At 42.8% G+C, this 20,233-nt stretch overlaps 1 protein-coding gene across 3 annotated transcripts in view; it reads left to right on the top strand.

Moving 5' to 3' along the window:
• Positions 1-20,233, top strand: part of LOC119027144 (endophilin-A1-like) — a 29,859-nt gene that overhangs the window by 3,587 nt on the left and 6,039 nt on the right. For all 3 annotated transcript variants that reach the window (XR_005077310.1, XR_005077309.1, XM_037112064.1), the window contains exons 2-8: positions 16,536-16,604; positions 17,156-17,228; positions 17,527-17,670; positions 18,176-18,309; positions 18,393-18,551; positions 19,523-19,626; positions 19,732-19,862. Coding sequence is in view for 1 of the 3 variants with exons in the window: in XM_037112064.1 (XP_036967959.1) it covers positions 16,536-16,604; positions 17,156-17,228; positions 17,527-17,670; positions 18,176-18,309; positions 18,393-18,551; positions 19,523-19,626; positions 19,732-19,862 (814 nt within the window). In the remaining 2 variants the exon portion in view is untranslated. The remainder of the gene's footprint in view (positions 1-16,535; positions 16,605-17,155; positions 17,229-17,526; positions 17,671-18,175; positions 18,310-18,392; positions 18,552-19,522; positions 19,627-19,731; positions 19,863-20,233) is intronic.

Below are 20,233 nucleotides of genomic sequence, written 5' to 3'. Positions count from 1 at the left end.
TTAAACAGAAAAAATCGGATCAACACCGAGACAAGACGAGGATTGTTTCTGAAGATTAATTTCCTCTGTCTTTCGTCTCCGGCTGTCAAAAGGACAAATTCCTGCACATTTGTTGCGCTTATCAGATGAAGCGCTGCTGATAGAGAGGAGATGATGTTTATTGATCCCTGAGGGGGAAACTGGGTCACTGCAGCAGAACAGAACAGAACAGAACAGAACAGGAAACAAGTACAGAGTTCAGCAGCAGCAGCAGCAGACACCGAGCGTCCTGAAGAGAAAACACAGAGGTAGAAAATAACCCTAACTCTTACCCAGACAAACGATAAAAACAGTTAGCTTGACATTTAGCCTGTGTGAACAAAGATGTTCCACTGATTTTCTTCTTCAGAGATCCTTTATTGACTTGTTTGGGAAGAGGGTTCACTCTGGACAGATTCGAGAAACGGAACCTTGTAACAAGCTGAATTTCAAACCCCAACCTGTAAAAAGCCGGCAGGATAACGTCAATCTGTTTCTGAATACCTCCAAATTAAGAAGATTTTGACTTGTAGATGACAGTTGTCAGGACATGAAGCCAATTATCTGTTGATATTTATTGACCCAGATGTGCTGACAACATTTTTAAATCAAGAACTGAATCCAGTTAAATTCCTTCAATTTGACGTTTTGTCCCTTGTCCTCTCTCCTCCTGTCCTGTTTGTACCTCTGAGCTCAAACCCTCTTTTCTCCCTCTCATGTTTTATTCAGCCAGGTTTACTGAGGTGTCCCATTTCCTGCCCCTGCTGGCAGCGGTGGCCATCTTGGTCTGGGGCAGTGTGACCTCACTGCAGTTGGCTTCACGCTGCCAGTTTTTTTATTTTTTATTACCCATCTGTGAAAAACACCAGAGCCACATGTACGCTCGCAACCAACGCACACACGCTGAGATGTGTCCTAGATTCAAGTCTCCGCGGACGGGAAGTCGGCGCTCATATCAAGTTTTAATGTTCTCTGAGAGATCACGTCTGATTGGCTGCGTCACTGGCGAAGGCCACAGCACACACCTGAGAGCGCAGTCACAATAAACCCTGATTGGAAAGAAACAGCGCTCGCTCGTAATGACCCTCTCAGAGAATAACTAATAAAAACACATCACAGCACAGAGATAATCATGTCGTATTGACAAGCTGGTTAAAGCTGCTCACAGTAGAAGAAATAGAGACACATAATTATTAACAATAAATTACCCGAAACATCTGTTATGTATTCTGATCTCAAAATAAAGTTTTCATGTCAGGCAACATATACACAGATATTGATTTAGCTGTAGTTTGGTAGGAATTCATCATTCAGTTTGTGATTCTGATAGTAGTAGTTTTATATTTTTAGGGGGTTTTTTGCTAAAAAAAAAAAAAGGGGGGAAAAAGCCAAAATAGCTGTTATAGTGTCACAAAAAGTGCGTTCAACAGTGTTTCTTATACTTTACATTATTTGTAGTGGCCGCCACAAATTAATTTTTTATTATCAGAGCTACTCTCTTTCTCTCGTATAGGTGTTCTTGTGCAGTGTTTCCCACACATAGACTTTACTTGGGAAGTTTCTTATTTTATATTTTTTAAGTCAGAGAGAACGATGGCAAACATGTTCAGATGACTAGTGGACAGTCGCTTCAGACTTCTTATACAGAGGGTGAACGTGTTTCCACCTCCATTGTTCTGTAAATCCGAGCCGTCGATGTGCTGGTAATTGCGTGAGATGGGCGGAGGTGTCGATGACCTGCACTGTTGTGCGACCCACAGCTGGGGAGTTTTAAAACCAGGAAACAGCTGATCACAGCAGTCAGTCCATCACTTCACCTGCAGATGTCAATATGAGCAACTGGACAGCTGCAGAGATCCAGGAGATGCAGCGTCTCCTCGGTCTCTGTAGCTGTCTTCGCTCTCCGCTTGTTGTTGTGCGAACGGTCGCTACTTTAAATTAAGAGCCCCCCACGAAGAACCCAGCTCTAAACTCCAATGGGGTGCAGTGAAAGCTCTTATTTTGAAGACAAATTCGACCTGCTTCACTGTTCACGCCAAACTTTGTGCTTCACATCACGTCACATGTTTACGCCTACCCCAGTGGTGGCTTTTTGGAAAAGAAGGAATATTACACCTCCTTTTTAGACAGACAAGGTGGCAGATTGCAGCCTTTACTTTCCTGCAAACGTGCCACCTTCTCTATCTAAAAGGGGCTTGTTTAATGTTATCTCATCTTAAAACAGATTTCATAACATTATTTTCAACTTAAGTAGCATCTAGGAACCAATATGAAAGTCAAGTTGATGGTATTGGTTCTAGAAGCAAAATATGTTTAACGATACCTGCCCCTGTAGGTGTGGTGAAGACCTACGTATGATGTGGTTTTGTCAAAGCTTGTAAGTGAACATTCGTCTGTACCACGTTGGTTCAGATCCAGTTGGTCAGAGAGAGACAGAAAGACAACACGATGAAGTTGAAGACGGGGCAACGTTTTCTAATGCATGGATTTTATTTTGGAAGTTAAACCTGATGGATTAATTTAGTAGATCAGTAGTAAACGCCATGAGCCGCGCTCCGGGCTTGTTTCCGTCCTCTGCTGTGCCGTGTGTTTGTAATCTGAATGCAGAACATTGCAGATTTGTAGGTAAACCTGAATAATAACAGAGGCTTTGATTTGAGAGTTTAGTGACAACAGATGGTGGGAGGAGAGTGAACGAGTTGTTCCTCCTCAGGCAGCCGACAGGAAGCAGCTCCATGTGAAGAGAAGACAAGCTGAACTCAGGCGACATGACTCTTAATTCCATAATGACTGTTTTCACCGTTATCTTCACATTTTTTAACCTGCAATTACTTCGTGTTGTTGTGAAGTTCTGTCGAGCCGCCGCTGCACGCAGTCGTCTGTAATTACCCATCACCTCTGCTGCACCACATCCACCGTGTTCCCGCCGTTCACAGGTTCTGTTGGTGCCGCTCTCTGCCGCGTCATGAATAAACCATGTCGATGAACCAGATCACAGCGGCTCGATGCTGCGAGTCGGGTTCAAACACAGATAGATAAATGTGGACCGGGTGTGTGCCGGTTTCCAGAGTTACCGGTCTCTGACGTCTCGTGCCGCCCCCCCCTCTCGCTTTCCTGTTGAATCACAGATCTATTTCGGGCCTCGCTTCCCGCCTGCCGCCATCACACTGTTGACATCTCACCCTCACATCCAACATGTGAATCACTTTAGCTTGATTTAATCTCTCGTGCTTCCAGTCTGACACAGGAGGAACATCTGTAACCTGATCAACGACTGAGTGGTATTTGATCCATATAGTTTAAATCAATGTTTATCTCTTTTTATTCATCACAGGATAGTTTCTCTGTATTATATTTATGTCTTACTGTCATCAAAGCAGAAACAGTCAGTGACATGTTGCTAGAAAACGTTTAAGACCAGACTCCTGTAAAACTAATGACATTCCCATCAGCCTCAGCTGTGCAACTCTCTTGAAACATGTGTTTTCAGTATTGACAGCAGTGCCATTATTAGAATATCACATCAAATCAATAAAGGATCTCTCAGGGGTTAGACAAGTAAAAAATAACAGCTTGCCAACAACAAAAAGACAGAAATTCAGTTCATTACAAACCTCAGTGTCTCAAATACATCTAGAGTGAACCCTCTTCTTACAAATCAATATAAGATCTCTGACAAAGAAGATAAATGCAACAGCTCCTTAAGAGTTTCGTCCGTCAGCTGATCGTCTTCGTGCACGCAGGATAAGTGTCAGGAAGTTGTAGCTGCTTCAGGCTAATGCTAAGCTAACAGTGTTGGGTAGGTGGGGGATTGAGAGGGAAAAAAAACATTGGTTTGTCTAAAAACTTCAGTCGACTGAAGTTTGTTGATCTTCTTCAAGAAACGCAAGTCAGTCATCAGCATAAAGTTAAATTCAGTGCAGCGTTGTTTGATCTGGTAGGAATTTTAGCTCATGGGGGAAGAAATCGATTAATTTGTGCACGCTGAGAGTCAAGAAACTAAATAATCTGAACTGTAGAAGCCAGTCCTCGACGAGATGATTCAGATAGATCCGAGCGAGGCTGCCGCTTAAATTTTGATGGATGGTCGAGCGGGAGAGAAGATAATGGGAGCTAATCAATCTGCTTCATCTGTTGACTGTAATTGAGGGTTGTTATAATTAAATTGATTCATACATGCATAAATAATCATTTTATAATCGCATTACGTTGAGCAGACGTTAGCTAGATTATTACTCAGTCAGTTTGCAGACCTGATTGACGTCGTCCATGTTGACGTAAAATCTGAGATATTTTTGAGATACTGGCTATTTTCATTATTGATTAATGTGCTGATTAATCTTTTAGTCTAAGACATGGCAGAAGAAAATGCTCATCAGAGTTTCCAAAGCGACTGAAATCGATTAGTTTGTGATTCTTTCTCGATTAGTTGCTCGATGGAGCGATCGCAGCAGCTTGGCCGGCTTCTAGATTCATGGAAAGAGAAAATAAATGCAGGAGTGAGAGAGAGGAGAAGAAGACGGATCAGAGAGAGAAATCAGAGCTGACAAAGTAAATTAACTCTGTCAAATTTAAAATCAATGTATGAATCAATGACGTGAAGCACCAGCAGAGACAAACGAGAAGACGGCGGTTTGAATAAAGGCGAAACAGAAGCGTCTGTCCTCTCGATCAAACACACCCGTCTCCAGCTCCATAGACGGTGTTGTCGTGGCAACAACACACGTGTGAAGAGGGAGCAGGCGTGATGCAAACACACACACACACACACACACGCTGCTCTCTGGTTGGCTCTCTCAATAATTGATCAACCTTGAGGGCAGCACACGTGACGGAGAGGCAGACGGAGGGAGACCCGAGTGTTCCTCGCTGTGTCCTCTACCTTCACTTTCAGGTGTGTTCATCACGTTGATTACCTCTGCAGCCCCTCGACCTCTGACCTCTGACCTCTGACCTCGTCGCTGTCTGCTGCCTGTTAATGTGGTTGACGTAGTTGCATCCATCACTTGTTGAAGGAACTCACAACTGCCTTTTAAAAATCAATGAACGCTGGAGGGTTGTCGCCAGGTTCCCTCAGGCAGGAGCGCTCTCATTGGTTGGTTTAAACGTCAACAAACATGTTGACTGTGGGAGAGTTCCATGATATTAATATAATACACAGTTTTCACAGGGCTGGACAATATATGGATATTATTTTGTTATCGTGATATGAGACCGTTTATCCTCTGTCGGTGATCGTTGTATCATGAGAGTTGTCTCTCACTCAACGTCTCTCCGCCGTATTGTCACAATGTTTGACATTTTATTTGACTTAGCTGAAGTTCACATTAGCAGTATTAGCCTTTAGCAAGTGAAGCTAGCTCAATAATCAGTCATGGCAACAGTTGCTTTATCATGCATGTGATTAGCAGATATCAGTATCATTTACACACTAGCTGAGCAATGCTAATTAGCATTTAGCTACAGTTTTATGGAGTAAAAAGGACAGGATCCACGATGGAAACGGCAGTAAATCAGATTAAACACCTTCAGTGACGGATATTCATCACTGTTGTATGTTTTTAAGACTCTTTTACTGAGATTGATTATAGATTCAGTGATTATAGTAACACAGCAGTATGACATTCACATCTGTCTGCAGTTATTTGAGGCTTTCTTGCAGTTTCAGGTCAGTTTCTGCATGCTAATGACTCCACCCTAACACTCTGACCCCGCGCTCCCCTTTCAAAATAAAAGCACAGGTTGGCAGCTGAAATGACAGGTTGACATATCGATGCTGACAGCGACGCTCTGCTCGCCTCTAAAGATACAAGAGAGGTTGAAGTGTTTGTGTTTGTGAGCTGCGGTCGTAGACGATTCATCTCCTGAAACAAGCAAATCGATCGGCAGCAGGAGAGATAAAAAAAACAAAACACAGCCGTTTATTTTCTGTCCTTCATTCCTCCCGTCTGTTTTGTTCTCTCCTCGTCTTGCTCCGTTCCTCCTCTTCATATTTGTGTTTTTATGAAGACGTAGTGAACATATTGCTGTGCCGCCATGCATACTAATGCATCACCATCAATCTCTCTCTCCCTGTTTTCTTCTTCCCCACGTCCTCCCACGCTCTCTCCCTCTGCTACTCCACAAGCCGTGTACAGAGTAATTGTCTATATTCCGGCTGCCCTCAGTGACAGTATGTGTCTCTTTGCTGGGTGTTTTTATTGCCCCATCAATCCTGAGTGGCTCTCAACAGGGCGGCGCTGCAGGGCTTCAACACGACACGCTCACATTGTGAATGGAGTCGACTTATAACGCGGTTCAGTCACAGACGAGTGTTGGATGGACTCACAAAGTCTCGTCCAGGCTCATTATACTCGCTAATCTGAGCAGAAACCCTCATAGTTATACACAAATTAGATATATATTAGAAGCTTTAGTGGGATTTGTAACGTGTGGTCAGAGCCAGGCTAGCTGTTTCCCCCCACTTACAGTCTTTATGCTAAGCTAAGCTACCAGTCTGCAGGCTCTCATGTAGCCTTTTTTATTTTTTCACCAGTATCAATTCATCAATAACTACAACTTTATTTATAATGCAACAGTTGAACAAATTAAATGCAATTCAAAGTGGTGTAAAATCTAGATTTAGTTCAAATAACAGAGGATGACGATAACATGATAATAATAAACTTTATTTCTATAACACATTTCAAAACTTAACAGAATATGGGATCATACAGAACAAGAAAGAGAAATGAAACAAACAAAATGCAATAAAATCAGATGCTTTACAAAATATAATCCTGGTACAAAGAGCAGTAAACAAGAAATACAAAACAAGTAATTTAAAAGTAGAATTGAATTGAATAAATGATGATATAGATATGATACACGTCAGTGAATTTGCCTGATGCAGAGAGACAAATACAAAGAAAACATGACTTAATGTTCCTTTTTTAAACACACAGAAAATTGAATGGAGTTTGGTGGGCGGCTGTTGGGAAAACTTCTGATTGGATTTGTCTTTTTATTATCTCCAAAAACCAGGAGGTGTAATAGAAGCAATAAGCATTAAAGTGTGTAGATCAAATAACAAAGAAAAAAATACTTAAAATGTATAATACGAGCAATAAAAACAATGATAAAAATAAGATTTTGACTGATTGCTGAACTGTTCCTTTAAATTAAAAGGGTACTTAAACCACAATGCAAAGAGCTAATAAGACAGAAAACATGACAATGACTGGACTTTCTATTCCTTTTTTAAATACGCAGAAAATTGAATGGAGTTTGGTGGGTGGCTGGTAAACAATACAAGTAATCGTAATAACAAGGTAATAGTTTAAATATATACTAATAAAACTTATTATAAAGCAGCATTACGACTTGTTTAAACCTGTTGATTTAAAAAGTGATTGATGGTTTTTCCTCTCCGTCTGCGTCATCGACCCTGGGGAGTTTCTTCCAGTGTAGTAAACATCAGGATGAGTCGCTCGTTACGATGCAGCTGATCAGTTTATCTTCATCCGTCTGACGGGAACATAAACATCAAACAGGCTGTTGTCTGGCAGCCGCAGAGTCGTGACTCCAGCAGCTGATGGACGGAGCGGAGACTCTCCTGACGGGCTGAACGAGCTGGAATAGACCTCCACGTCTCAGCTTTATGACTGAATACAGATGAATGGAGACTGAGCTCCAGTTTGAGGACGTTTCGCTCCGTCTCATATTTCATATTAAAGTGATCTCAGTCTTGAATATCTCACATCTTCTGCATATCGTCTTATTTTCTCGCCTGCTTTCACACTTTGTCCGCGGCGTGACGTGGCGTCCTCTTTATGTGTGACTGTGTGTTACAGTAGTAGCGAGTGACCCCTGTTATATAACTCAGCTCACACACAGGACACGACTGAAGAGCCACTGAAGCATCAACAGGACCTCGATACGTTCTGCAGTGTGAAGAATGACTCAGTCTTTTACCAGCTGCGCTCTGTTTTGGTACTTTTGGCATCATTCACGCTGGTTAATAACAGCATTTACTTGAAAATACTGTCGCATTGTTAGCATTTAGTCGCTAAAGGACAAGAACAGATGATGATGATGATGATGACGCTCTTGACAAACCCTGACAGAGAAGGTTATTTTATGTTGGACGAGCCTACAGCCAAATGCTAACATCAGCATGCTAACAGCTGATATTAAGACAAAACATGAACAGTGAAAATATTTGAAACCAGAAACATGATGACAAATATAATAAATAATGTGATTAAACACATTATTAGATGAATAAATGTGTGAAGACAATACAATGCATGAAACAAGATAGTGATAATGGTCATAAATATTGTAATTTGTGGCAGTTTGCAGGTTAGAGTTCAAATAATATTCAACAACAAAAACAAACAAAAAGAAATTCAGTTTTTTCGTTTTACAAAGTTTGGTTTCTAAAATCTGTCCAGAGTGAACCATCATCCCAAGAGAATCAATAGAGGATCTTTGGCAGTGTCATCACTTCAGTTCAGTTCCGTTTTCCTCCACAGGTGAGACCTCCTCTCAAAGATCCTCTCCAACACTGTCTTCGGTCACACAGGTGTGTCTACAGGTGCAGCTGCAGGCTAATGCTAAGCTAGCTTTTGTTTTCAGGTGTTCAGGTAGTTGAAACTTTGCTGAAAACGTTTTAAACTCACAGGGAGGTGAATAGTTTGTTTTTAAGCAGCTCCACGTGGCGGCAGGTGGAAACAGGATTCATGGAGGATCTCGTTTGTCGGCGGCGGTGATCTCGAGGTCATGACATCATGATGACACGTGTTGTCAACAGAACGCTCTGGTGGCGTCTTTAACCGTCACGGAGCTTTATGAATATGAATCGAGGCAAAAATCTGTTCCTGCTCAGTTTTCTTCTTCGCTATCGATCGATCACAGTGCTCGTATTCATTGATCTCTGGCACTCGCTGTCATTGGGTATAGACGAGCCATCGATCAGGTATTGATTGTGCACTGAGAGAGTCCCAGAGGAGCAGCTGGAGAAACTAATGAAAAGACGTCTGTCGTGTTTTATTCAGGCTGAGCGTCACAGTCTGTTGGTCTTCTTTACCTCCTTTACCATAATTAACCTACGTTCTTTACTAGCCTCAATCTCAGCAGGCAGCTACACTGATTTATGCTAAATGCTGTTGCTAACGTGACGTTGAGGTGTCCTTGTTGTGTTGTGTCGGGTCTGAACTGGACTGACAGACCGGATGATCTCTGCTGCTGTGTGTTTTAAAATAGAAACACTGGACTGTTTACGTTTCATCCCACAGTTCAAACGTCTTCTGGACTGTTTTCTTCTCTCTCTTCCTTCATTATTTGTCAGTCTGATCTCACGTTCATGTTTCAGTGTATCAACAGAGGAATTAACAGCATTGTGCTGCTCTTCTTCTTCTTCTTCTTCTTCTACTCTTCTTCTTCTTCTTCTTCTGTTGTTGTGATTAATAATGCAGGCGTGTCGTCATGGTGTCTGTGTCTCCGAGCTGCTGCACTGCAGCTGGTCAGAGGCTTTCTGCTGGATTCAAACCGTCGCCTCCTGAGAATTAAAATGCGTCCGGTGCTGTGAAACCTGCAGGAATTAGAATTCAGCTCAGGAAGCTGTTGACGCTCATCCTCCTCCTCTGCTTACCTTTCCTCCGCCCGTTTCTTCCACATCCATTTCTGCTCGCCCTCGCCTCCTTGTTCCAATCTCATTTCCGATTCTCTCTCATCCTTTTATCATCTTATCTTCTCCTCTCTTCCTCTGTCTTCTCCTCGTCCTCCTCACCGTCAGAGTCCTGATCCGATCTGTCCCACGCTCGGTCTCGTTGGGGTCCGTCACATCTCTCTGTCGTGCTTGTTGGAGGTTGTGATGGCAGTTCAAAGAGACCTTCAGGATCAGATAATGAGAGCTGATCTGATAGACGGATGTCAGAGGAGAGTCCATGACTCCGGCTGTCTGATCTCTGAGTGTCCTTGAGTGTTGAACAAACGTCTGCAGTCGTTCCCTCATCTGTGTCTTACTTTTGTTCTTTTTGTCTGCTTGTAAGAGAAGCTGATGTTCACGGTCACATGACTCAAACGTCACAACCACCACTGAGAGTTTCTATAAACTGATCAGTGTACGAGTTGTGAAGTCAGAGTTAGAACAGTGTGGAACTAAAGTGGGCCTGTGAAGACGGACTAGTGAGTAGATGAGACGTTTAACGTCCCTGACAACCTCTGTAGTCTCAGTCAGTCACTTTAAAACTAAACTGGGACATTTAATGGTGGATTTTTACATCGTATGTCTTATTTCAGACGTTTAACTGGAAAACTATTTAAAAGACTTTGAGCTGCGGGAACATGAAGTGCACATTTTGTGTGATTGCGTCGTTAAATGTTCGCTCTGAATTGAGTTCAAGCGATCGATGATGTGAGGGGAACGTAACTTTGAGTATCAGGTGGGAATGACTCAGAGTCTTCCTCTTTTGTCTGACTTGTTTTTCTTTCCTTCTCACTCCTTCCTGTCCGTCTCTCTTTCTTTTATTTCCGTCTCTCTGTCTCTGCCGATGTACTTTTATCTCCTCAAACTGATTCGTGGCTCCGCACGTCATAAAATATCAGAAAAGCATCACCGTCCTCTCTCGGTGTTTCCCTCTGATTTACTGCCGCCTCTCTTCATTGAACATGTTTCCTCTCTGACGCGCGACACATCATAATTATCTCAGATATTTAAAAGTGGAAGGAATAAATAGATGTTTGGGTGCATAATCTTCCTCAAACCTGTGTAGAAACCTGTCTCCAAGACAAACGTTTGACTCTTTCTGTGATTAAAATCACCGCCGGCTGAGAGCAGAGCACAACTCAGTGGTTAATTAGAGGTTGTGGTTCATGCTGAAGCTGCGGCGGACATCATGTTTTATCCTCCTGATGATCTGCAGCTCGTCTTCATCACATTCAGCTCCGCGCCGAAGGTGATGAAACTTAAAGCAACAGCAGAAACACACTGACAGCTGAACCTCCTCACCTCGTCCTCACAATATGATAATTCAGCTTTCCGAACACTGAACCCCGACAGAGAAGTTTCAGACAGCCTCCTTTAAATCCTCCTGGAGATGCTGAAACGAAAAACAACTGAGCAACTCTGAAACTCTGAAACAGAAAACTGAATTCCAACCGATGACACGCTGCTTCTTCTTCTTCTTCTTCTTCTTCTTCTTCTTCTTCTACAGCTTCTCCTCCTTGTCTTTCTTCTTCTACTGCTTCTATAAAAGTAGCAGAGAAAGTCTTTAATATCTCCCATGATGTCAGCCCATCATAAGAAAAAACAACCACATAGCTCGACTGTGAAGCAGCTAGTTATGACCCGTGGATGGTGACCTGTAGTGGCTGCAGTCAGTCCACGTCAGGGATGGATGGTGGGGTTGTTTCAGTAACATGTTGAGGTAACTAACGACTTCACATCATAACAATGTAACTTGTGTTTTAATGTGAGCGACAGCGAAGGTCTACTTCTGAAACGCTGCTGCTGCTGTAATGTCTGTGTTTCTGTTTGGGCACTTGAACGCATCACACTGATTTACGAGCTCGGGGTTTCTAACTTAAAAAAGTAGTAAACTCAAGACATTTCCTGCCACTAAATCACTTCTCAAGAGTCATCAGAGGTTTATAAATATTGATAGAATTATAAAATTGGGTTGAATGTGTTTTTTTTTCTTCTTTTTTTCTCAAACCGGCGTATTACAGTTTGGATAAATAGCCCGTGTTGGCCATCAATCTGGCCTTTTATCCATCTCCAGTCCAAGATGGCGTCTGAGTGTTTTGGCAGCCGTTCAGACTGATAGATGAACCGGCGGCGGCTGCCAAGCTCTCCTCCCCGGTTCCTATTTCTCCCCCCCGATAGGCTAATTCTCCTCCACACAAGATTAATGTCAGCCGGAGAGGAGGGATATCTGCTCCATCTGCTGTCGGGCCGCCCTGACCTCTGCACCTCCTGACCTCCTCGCTGGCAGCATCCTCTGATTTGTAATTAAGCTTATTTTTCTGGGGATGACTCAGCGAGAACCGTGAGCTGACTATGAAATGATGTTAAAGAAACAGGAAGAGGGAGAAGAAGGGAAAGAAGTGAAGAAGTGATGGAGGAGGAGAAGAAGAAGAAGAAGAAGAAGAAGAAGAGGTGGTGGAGGAGGTGGGAGAGAATATAGCTGAGAAAGTGGGAGTAAAAAACAAAAGAGAGAAGCTGAGAAGTGTGGAGGAGGAGAGAGATGTCGAACAGATGGGGCGTGTTAATGCCTCAGTGGTCTGAGAGGTGGTTAGTTCTACTTTCTGTGAGAGTGAGTTCATGCTGGGTCCACCGTGAGTCTTTATCTGTGAGTAATGTTCGACTTCTCTGTGGTTTAAAGAGAAAAACAATCCGGTGTGTTGCAGAGCGACGGCTCAGCACAGAGCCCTCTGCAGACCGATGTCGGATGGAATCAGATTTGCTGAGTAAACTCTGACACTCTTCATTCAGAACTTGCTTTAGAAACATCACATTTTAAAGTTTTCTTCCCTATCAGAGCGATTCAGTGAAAGCTGTCTGTACATGTGTGGGTTTGCCGCAAACATGAAGTGCTAATCGCTAATTTGGCAAACTTTAATTCAGCCCATGGTGATGTTATACTTCCTGTTTACACCCCCAAAAGGTCCAAAACGAAAGACATTCCCATCAGCGCTGATGAGCAATAGATATGCTAACACGTCTAGCATCTATCGTGTTAGTTGTTAGAAAACGATATCAAGAAACGCTCTATAACCTCAGAACTCCCCTGAGAATCATCACATTTTTAGGTTTTCTTCAGTATCAGAGTGATCCAGTGATAGTTGTCTGTACATCCATGAGTTCACTGCAAACAGGGACTGCTAAATGCTAACTCGGCATGCTTTTCAATCTTTTGCTTAAATGTAAACAGCTGCAGATGTTAGCATGTTAACACACCAAACATGATTAGCATTACGCCTGCTAAACATCTGCATTGTCATCGTGAGCGTGTTTGTATACTGACGTTAGCTCAAACTGCTCTGCTATAGACAGATGACGTGTTTTCATCTGAGACACATCTGAGTTAAAGCACCACACGGAGAGGAAATCACAAAGCTAGCTAGTTAGCATTTAGCTTAACTGTGCCTCAGCCTCACAGAGCTGCTAGTGAGGCTGCAGAATCTGGAGTGTTTGTAGTTTTATCCCAAGTGTTTTCTAACTTTTATACAAACTAAAGAGGATTATAAGCACGCAGCAGAGACGTCGTGTGAAGTGAAGCAACTGTCGGCGCTGCTGCTGGATGTTAATCTGACCGAACTGAACTGAACTGACGTCAGTTACAGTCGAACAGCAGAAGATACTGACTGTACCGAGAGAGAGACGCAGTTATGTAACTGTGTCAGTACACCTCTGTGTGTGTGTGTGTGTGTGTGTGTGTGTTGTTAGAGGACCCAGTCAGATCCCTGTCTCCATGGCAACTGCATCTTCCTCCTCATCTGTCCGTCCTTCTCACTTTTCTTCCTCTCGCTGCTTGTTGTGTTTTGTTTTTACATTTTAAAAATACCCTGTCTGTTTTTTTTTTTTTAAATCTGCACTCGTCTTTCTCACTCACACACACACACACACTCATCCATCTGTCTCGTTCTGATCAAAGCCTGTCCTCTGTAACACACACACACACAGGTGTTCAGGTGTGTGGTTACATAAACACACACACATTTACCTTCATGTTTGCACGGTTTGTTAGTTTGATGAAGAAGACGTGTGACATCTGCTGCACACACACACACACACACACACACACACCAGCAGCAGCATGTCTTGTGATTAAAATTTTTACATAATCAGCCTCCGTGTGTGCAGCAGTGGAAAACACTCGGATCTTTAATCCAAATAGATGTACCTGTGTGCTGCTACTAACTGTCCTCTGTGACAGACGTATTATAAATACAGCTGCATCTGTGTGTGTGATTTATCAGTTGTAGCTGTAGGTTTGAACTACGTGATATTCAGTTTGTACGTTTTGGTCGCTGATGAACTGAAAAATCAACAACTCTTCTCCAGAATCGCTTTGAAAGTGCTGCTTTAATTGTCCAACTTTTTCTTCTATGTGTTCATTTTCTTCAGCATCATTACATTTTATGAAGCTGCCCAATAGAACACAGCTGGTGTTTTGGGTTCAGGTTACCAACACGGTACCGGCTGACATCTCTCCTCTCCACTTCTTTGGATCAGTCTAGACGCTGTCAGGCCCCTCTACTGTTATTAATTTTCCCTTTTAAGAGTTAATTACATTTCTTATACAGTCCAAAGTGCTGATATCAGTTTTGTATTTGGTGACTTATGTTTTACAACTGATGTGACATATTTTATTTTGATGAGAGTAAAGTACCGTAGATGTTGGCATTGGGTTCCAGTGCAGAAATTCAGGCACTGATACTGATGTCATTTCAAATTTGAGCGCTACCAAACCTTAATTTCGATAGACGGGAGGTTAGGACGAGAGCAGATTGTCTGCTACTTCTTTTTTTTTTATATACATGTCTTATTTTAAGGATCCAAGATCTTACGTGTGCGTCCTTATTCATAGCATTCTTACAAAGTCTTTGCTTTACAGCCAGAAAGCAAAATAAACTCGTACTTCTGTTACGGCTATTAATCGATTGCAGGTGGTGCTATTCTCTCCAACAGATTAGAAATAGATAAGTACCAGTTACAAAACATTAAGTCCACCAAATATACCAGAGCAGCCCGTCGAGGTAAAGTCTATGTGTGGGAAACACCAAACACAAGTATGGATCGGTGCTTCTGTATCGGAGCTGTGGTTACGTACGGCTGTTCCCATGAAAGCTGTTATTGTTTTTTATTGGTATGTTAATTTTAAAGCCCACAAAATGTATCTTTTAGTATTATTTTGTATAAACAGCTGCAGTATTTGTGTTAAACATGCTGCTTCCTTCCACCCTGAACCTTTCTGTGTGAGTTCCTCTGCTGTGTGTCGTCTGAATTCATTTATATGCTGCTGCACATACACTGCATGAGTAAGAGAGTGTGTGTGTGTGTGTGTGTTGCCCACTGAAGTGTGTGGGCGGCTGATGTGAGTCACGATTGTTGGAAAATCCCACTCTCCTCTCTGCAACCTGATGCGATTAGAAAGCGAGAGGTGTCACTCTGCGGCTCCTCCTGGTGATCACGATGGATTCGAGGTCTGGAAGTCTGAATGTGATGCAACATTTACGAGTCTGCTTCGATGTGCAGACGTTAGTATTTGCTCTCTGACTTTACATCTGTTGTGACCAGAAACCTGCTGTGGTTTGTGTTTTGTTGTCATAACCACGTCTTTGTTGTGTGATATATTAATTTATTCTCCAGACATCCATGAATCTAGTGTGAGAATACGTTTCTATTACAGGTTGTTTGCTCTAAATCCGAGAGAAATCGACCTCCTGTGTGCAAAAAAAAAAAAAAAAGTCTTAAATCTTTTACTTCAACTTCTGAAAGATGGTAACAGGAAAAAGAAAAAGCACCAATAAAAGTGCTAAAATCACAGAGCTCAAGCAGGAACACTGTGAAACACTGCAGCAGTTTTACATCACACACATTATGTATTCATGTGTCTGTGAAAAGAAGCTCATCAGCAGAAATCCACCAGATTTATGTTCATAATATATTCTTTAATTCATAACGAATAACTTTAAAAACTGACCCAAAGCAAGCCACGTCTCTTCCAGTGGACCTCAGGGGATAATATTACAGACAAACGTATGTTAATGAATGAAGAGACAAATACATTTATGTTTGTCAATTTAAAAGATCAGTTTCAAGTGTCAGTTTGTTGTAATTAAAGTATCATGTAGTTTTGTGTTAAAGCTCAGTGAACTACATCGTCCCATCAGCACGTCACCAGAACCAACATGGAGCTCAGAACAGGTCGTGAACATCTGCAGTTCAGTGAAAACAGAGCTGGTTCTGGGTACAAATAACAAAATACAAAAGCTCTGGAGTCACACAAAACAGAATCTGGATAATCCTGTCAGTCTGTAAACTGTTTTCATCAGGTTTGACTGTGAGAAACTTTTAAAGGACGACGCCACAAACGGTGAAACTCGTCTTGCAGAACGTCGCCTGTAGAAGGATGAAGCTGCTCGTTCGCTGCCTTCACAGTCCAGCGTGCAGAAGAATAAAGTGCTGTTGACTCACTTTAATATATTTTATTGACACGAACAACAACGCTGCGGAAATTAAAGGTTAAAACTCACACCAAACAGTCTTCAGTGTGATGCGTCATCTGATTACTCATTTTGTCGTCTACAAAGCGAAAGTCAGAACTTCATATTCAGTTTTTTCTTGATGTCTCACTTTCATCTCACAGGAATAACCAGTTTTCTATCCGTGACCTCTTTCATCTCAGTCGAGTCTTTCATGTTTTTAAACAGCCCTGAAAGACGAGAAGGTGTTTCAGAGCATAAAAATCCTTACCTTCCCTTTTTCTTTCTTTCTTTCTTTCTTTCTTTGTTGTTTCCTGTTACAGAAAGTCAGCGAGAAGGTCGGAGGAGCAGAGGGAACCAAGCTAGACGATGACTTCAAAGAAATGGAAAAGGTAAATATTCATGAAATATTCTGATACGTGACAAAACAAACTTAGTTTCCAGTGTTTGTATGTTTTATTCTGTCTTGTTTGACTAATTATTGCAGCTTTTCGTTCATGAAGCTGTTTTCATTATGTTACGCAGCCCCTACGGAAGCCCTGAGGGGGCAAGTGAGAAAACATTTTTTTTCACGTGATCTATTTTATATTTTCTAGGTCTGAAAAAAAAAGCTAAAAACAATCATGTCAGTGGCCCTGATCTTTGTCTGTTTTACATATTTTTGCCTTTTCTTTTATCCCCAGACAAAGAAACTAGAGACTTAGATTATCCTGGTGAATCTTTATTTTTTATTTAGCTCTGAAGTTAAAGACCAGGGGAGAAACCAGTTTGGATCAGACTCAGAAAATGGTTCACAGAAAAATGTAAAATGTGTCACTCGTCCCCTGAGGGCTTCCATATGCTTCATATCTGTCATCATACATTAATATCGAGACTTGATCCTTGTTGAGTTGGTTTACGTGTCTCATCTCTCACAATTCTCCTGACGTGTTCTCCTCTGCAGAAGGTGGACATCACCAGCAGAGCAGTGTTGGACATCATGACTAAAACTACAGAATACCTACAACCCAACCCAGGTAGGAAACACACAGCTAACTCCAAGTGCTGTATCGTAGCCAGCTGGACTTGTTTCAGTTTGTTGAAGACGTTTCAGCTCTCGTCCAGGACGCTTCTGCAGTTCTAACTAACTGGAGGGGAGTCGCAGGCTTTTAAATCCTGTGTGGGACAGAGTTTAAAACCCTGCAGCTCTTCTCCAGTCAGTTAGAACTGAAAAAGATTCTTGGATGAGAGCTGAAACACTTCCAGTCGCCTACGATACAGCACTTAGTGTTACCATGACCTGGATGAGCTGATCTAACCGTTACCGCCCTGCAGCATCCAGAGCCAAGCTGAGTATGATCAACACCATGTCAAAGATCCGCGGGCAGGAGAAAGGACCTGGTTACCCGCAGGCTGAGAGCGTCCTGGGCGACGCCATGTTGAAGTTTGGACGGGAGTTAGGGGAGGAGTCCAGCTTCGGTAAGTCCACACTTCTCCCCCCAAAACTAGTGGGCCAAAATCCATGAAATCTCTAAGCATATTTTTAAGGTTTTTGACCTACAAATGACCAAAATGGTGCTTACAGGTCGTTACATTTAGAAAATGTGTAGAAAAGAGTTGAGGGTCACCATTTCCTTGAGAATGGAGTCCAAATAACTATCATACTTTCATATCCTCCACCAGCGCTGATAAAAGACATCCTCAACGCAGAATTTCTGGCATTCACTTATCAGATTTAAATCAGGCCAAACTGAGGTCAAGTTGTGTTTTCAGACATTTATAAAACGCTCTCTGTGAGACTTTTGAGTCACCAGAGCCCAGAAATGAACCACAAAAGCACTAGAAAAGGTCAGAGGATATCAAAGTTAAGAGTCCGACCGACTCTCTCGACATCAATAGATGGCTGTTTGACTTCTTCCTGTCGAGTATCTCTCCTCAATATTTCTCTCTCTCCGTCTTCCCTCCACCCCTTCCTTTCTTCTAGGTATGGCGCTGATCGATGCCAGCGAGGCGATGAAGGAGCTCGGGGAGGTGAAGGACGCTCTGGACATGGAGGTCAAACAGAACTTCATCGACCCGCTGCAGAACCTCCATGACAAAGACCTCAAAGAGATACAGGTGAGTGAAACACCTGTTGTCGGTGAGGTTGTTACTGAATGATTGCCGTGTTGGAGCTTAACTACTGTCCCCCTCCGCTGCAGCACCACTTGAAGAAGATGGAGGGCCGACGTCTGGACTTCGACTACAAGAAGAAGCGTCAGGGGAAAGTCCAGGAGGATGAAATCAAACAGGCGCTGGAGAAGTTTGACGAGAGCAAAGAGATCGCGGAGCAGAGCATGTTCAACCTGCTGGAGAGCGACGTAAGGACGACCTGATCTGCTTCTATTTGTAGGGCTGCAACTGCCAGTCAGTTTCAAATGATCTGCAAGCTGTTATCCTGATTAATCAATCAGTCGTTTTAACGTCCGTGTTGATTGTAAAGAAGTTTTATTTGCACTGTAGTCATTTTTATCCTTCATGGTGTCAGTCAACTTTATTTCTAATGGCTTTATGAATGAACGAGAGGAGGGTGACATGCAGCGAAGGCCTGCAGGGCTTCACATTCAAACCCTGCAGCGAGGACACAGCCTCTGTACACAGGGACACACTACCGACTGAGGACACAGCCTCTGTACACAGGGACACACTACCGACTGAGGACACAGCCTCTGTACACAGGGACACACTACCGACTGAGGACACAGCCTCTGTACACAGGGACACACTACCGACTGAGGACACAGCCTCTGTACACCAGGGACACACTACTGACTGAGGACACAGCCTCTGTACTGGGGTTGTGCACGCTACTGACTGAGCTAGTTTTTTAAAGACATTTTATGGATCAAACGATTGATTAATTGATAATGAATGTAATCGTTAGTTGGAGCCCTAAATTGCACCTGGAATTATTTTTGTGTCAGATGACATTTGTTGGTGTTGACAGTAATATTCCTAAAGAACCAGTGGAAACAGAAAAGTATTGAGGATGCTGTGGGTGAAACTTTACAAAGATACATTTCTAAAGCACAGTGAATCAGCATTTTCATAAAATAGCAACAAACATGGACGTCATGATGAAATATACTGGCGAAGGACACACACTTAATCAAATATTCATTGTGTTGATGTTAACATGGTTCCTCTGTTGCCATAGTTACGGTTTTCCACAGGGTCCCATCCTGTGCCGTGCTGTGCTGAGCCAGACTCTGGCCCAGCATGGATACAGAACAGGGATGGTAATGGAAACAACATATGTATGTGTGTGTGTGTGTGTGTGTGTGTGTTGCAGATAGAACAGGTGAGCCAGCTGGCAGCGTTGGTTCAGGCCCAGTTGGAGTACCACAGCCGCTCTGCCGAAATCCTCCAACAGCTCTCCAGCAAGATGGAGGACAGGTATTGATCCGTCAGGCTCAGCTGTGATAAAAATAACCCAGCTGACATCGATCGATGTTGATACACAAACTTTTTTTTGTTTTGTTTTTTTTGTTAACTGTCCAGGATAAAAGAAGTGTCAAGTAAACCGAGGAAGGAGTACACTCCCAAACCCAGAATGACCCTGGAGCTGCTGCCCCCCAGCGAGAGCCACAACGGAGGGATCCACTCTGCCAAATCGCCCGGAAGATCACCAGGTACTGAATGAGCGTCAGACAACCTTCTGCCATGATCAGAGTAATAACGTCACGACTCAACAGACGAGGACCGCCAGGAACAAAAATTAGCATCAGGAACAAGAACTGTTTGTTTCACCTCATTTAGTGCGTCAGAATGGAGGTCAACAGCAAAGCAGCCGCGTCACCTCGAGAGGTCCAAACTAGACGAGTGTGTTGGAATTTTTCATTCCTCAGTTGATAATTTACGTGACATGTTGCCCAGTAGAAGCACTATGACACACACTGGACTGTAAATGAAAGGAAGCTGTGAAAAGCTAACTGGCACACGGGGTTGTAGCACTTTATTTACAAATCTGATTAAATCTACCTCACGCTTGTTGTTTCTGACT

This window comes from Acanthopagrus latus, chromosome 10, assembly GCF_904848185.1.
Source record: "Acanthopagrus latus isolate v.2019 chromosome 10, fAcaLat1.1, whole genome shotgun sequence".
Lineage (NCBI taxonomy): Eukaryota > Metazoa > Chordata > Actinopteri > Spariformes > Sparidae > Acanthopagrus > Acanthopagrus latus.
This window is presented reverse-complemented; position numbering and strand designations above follow the sequence as displayed.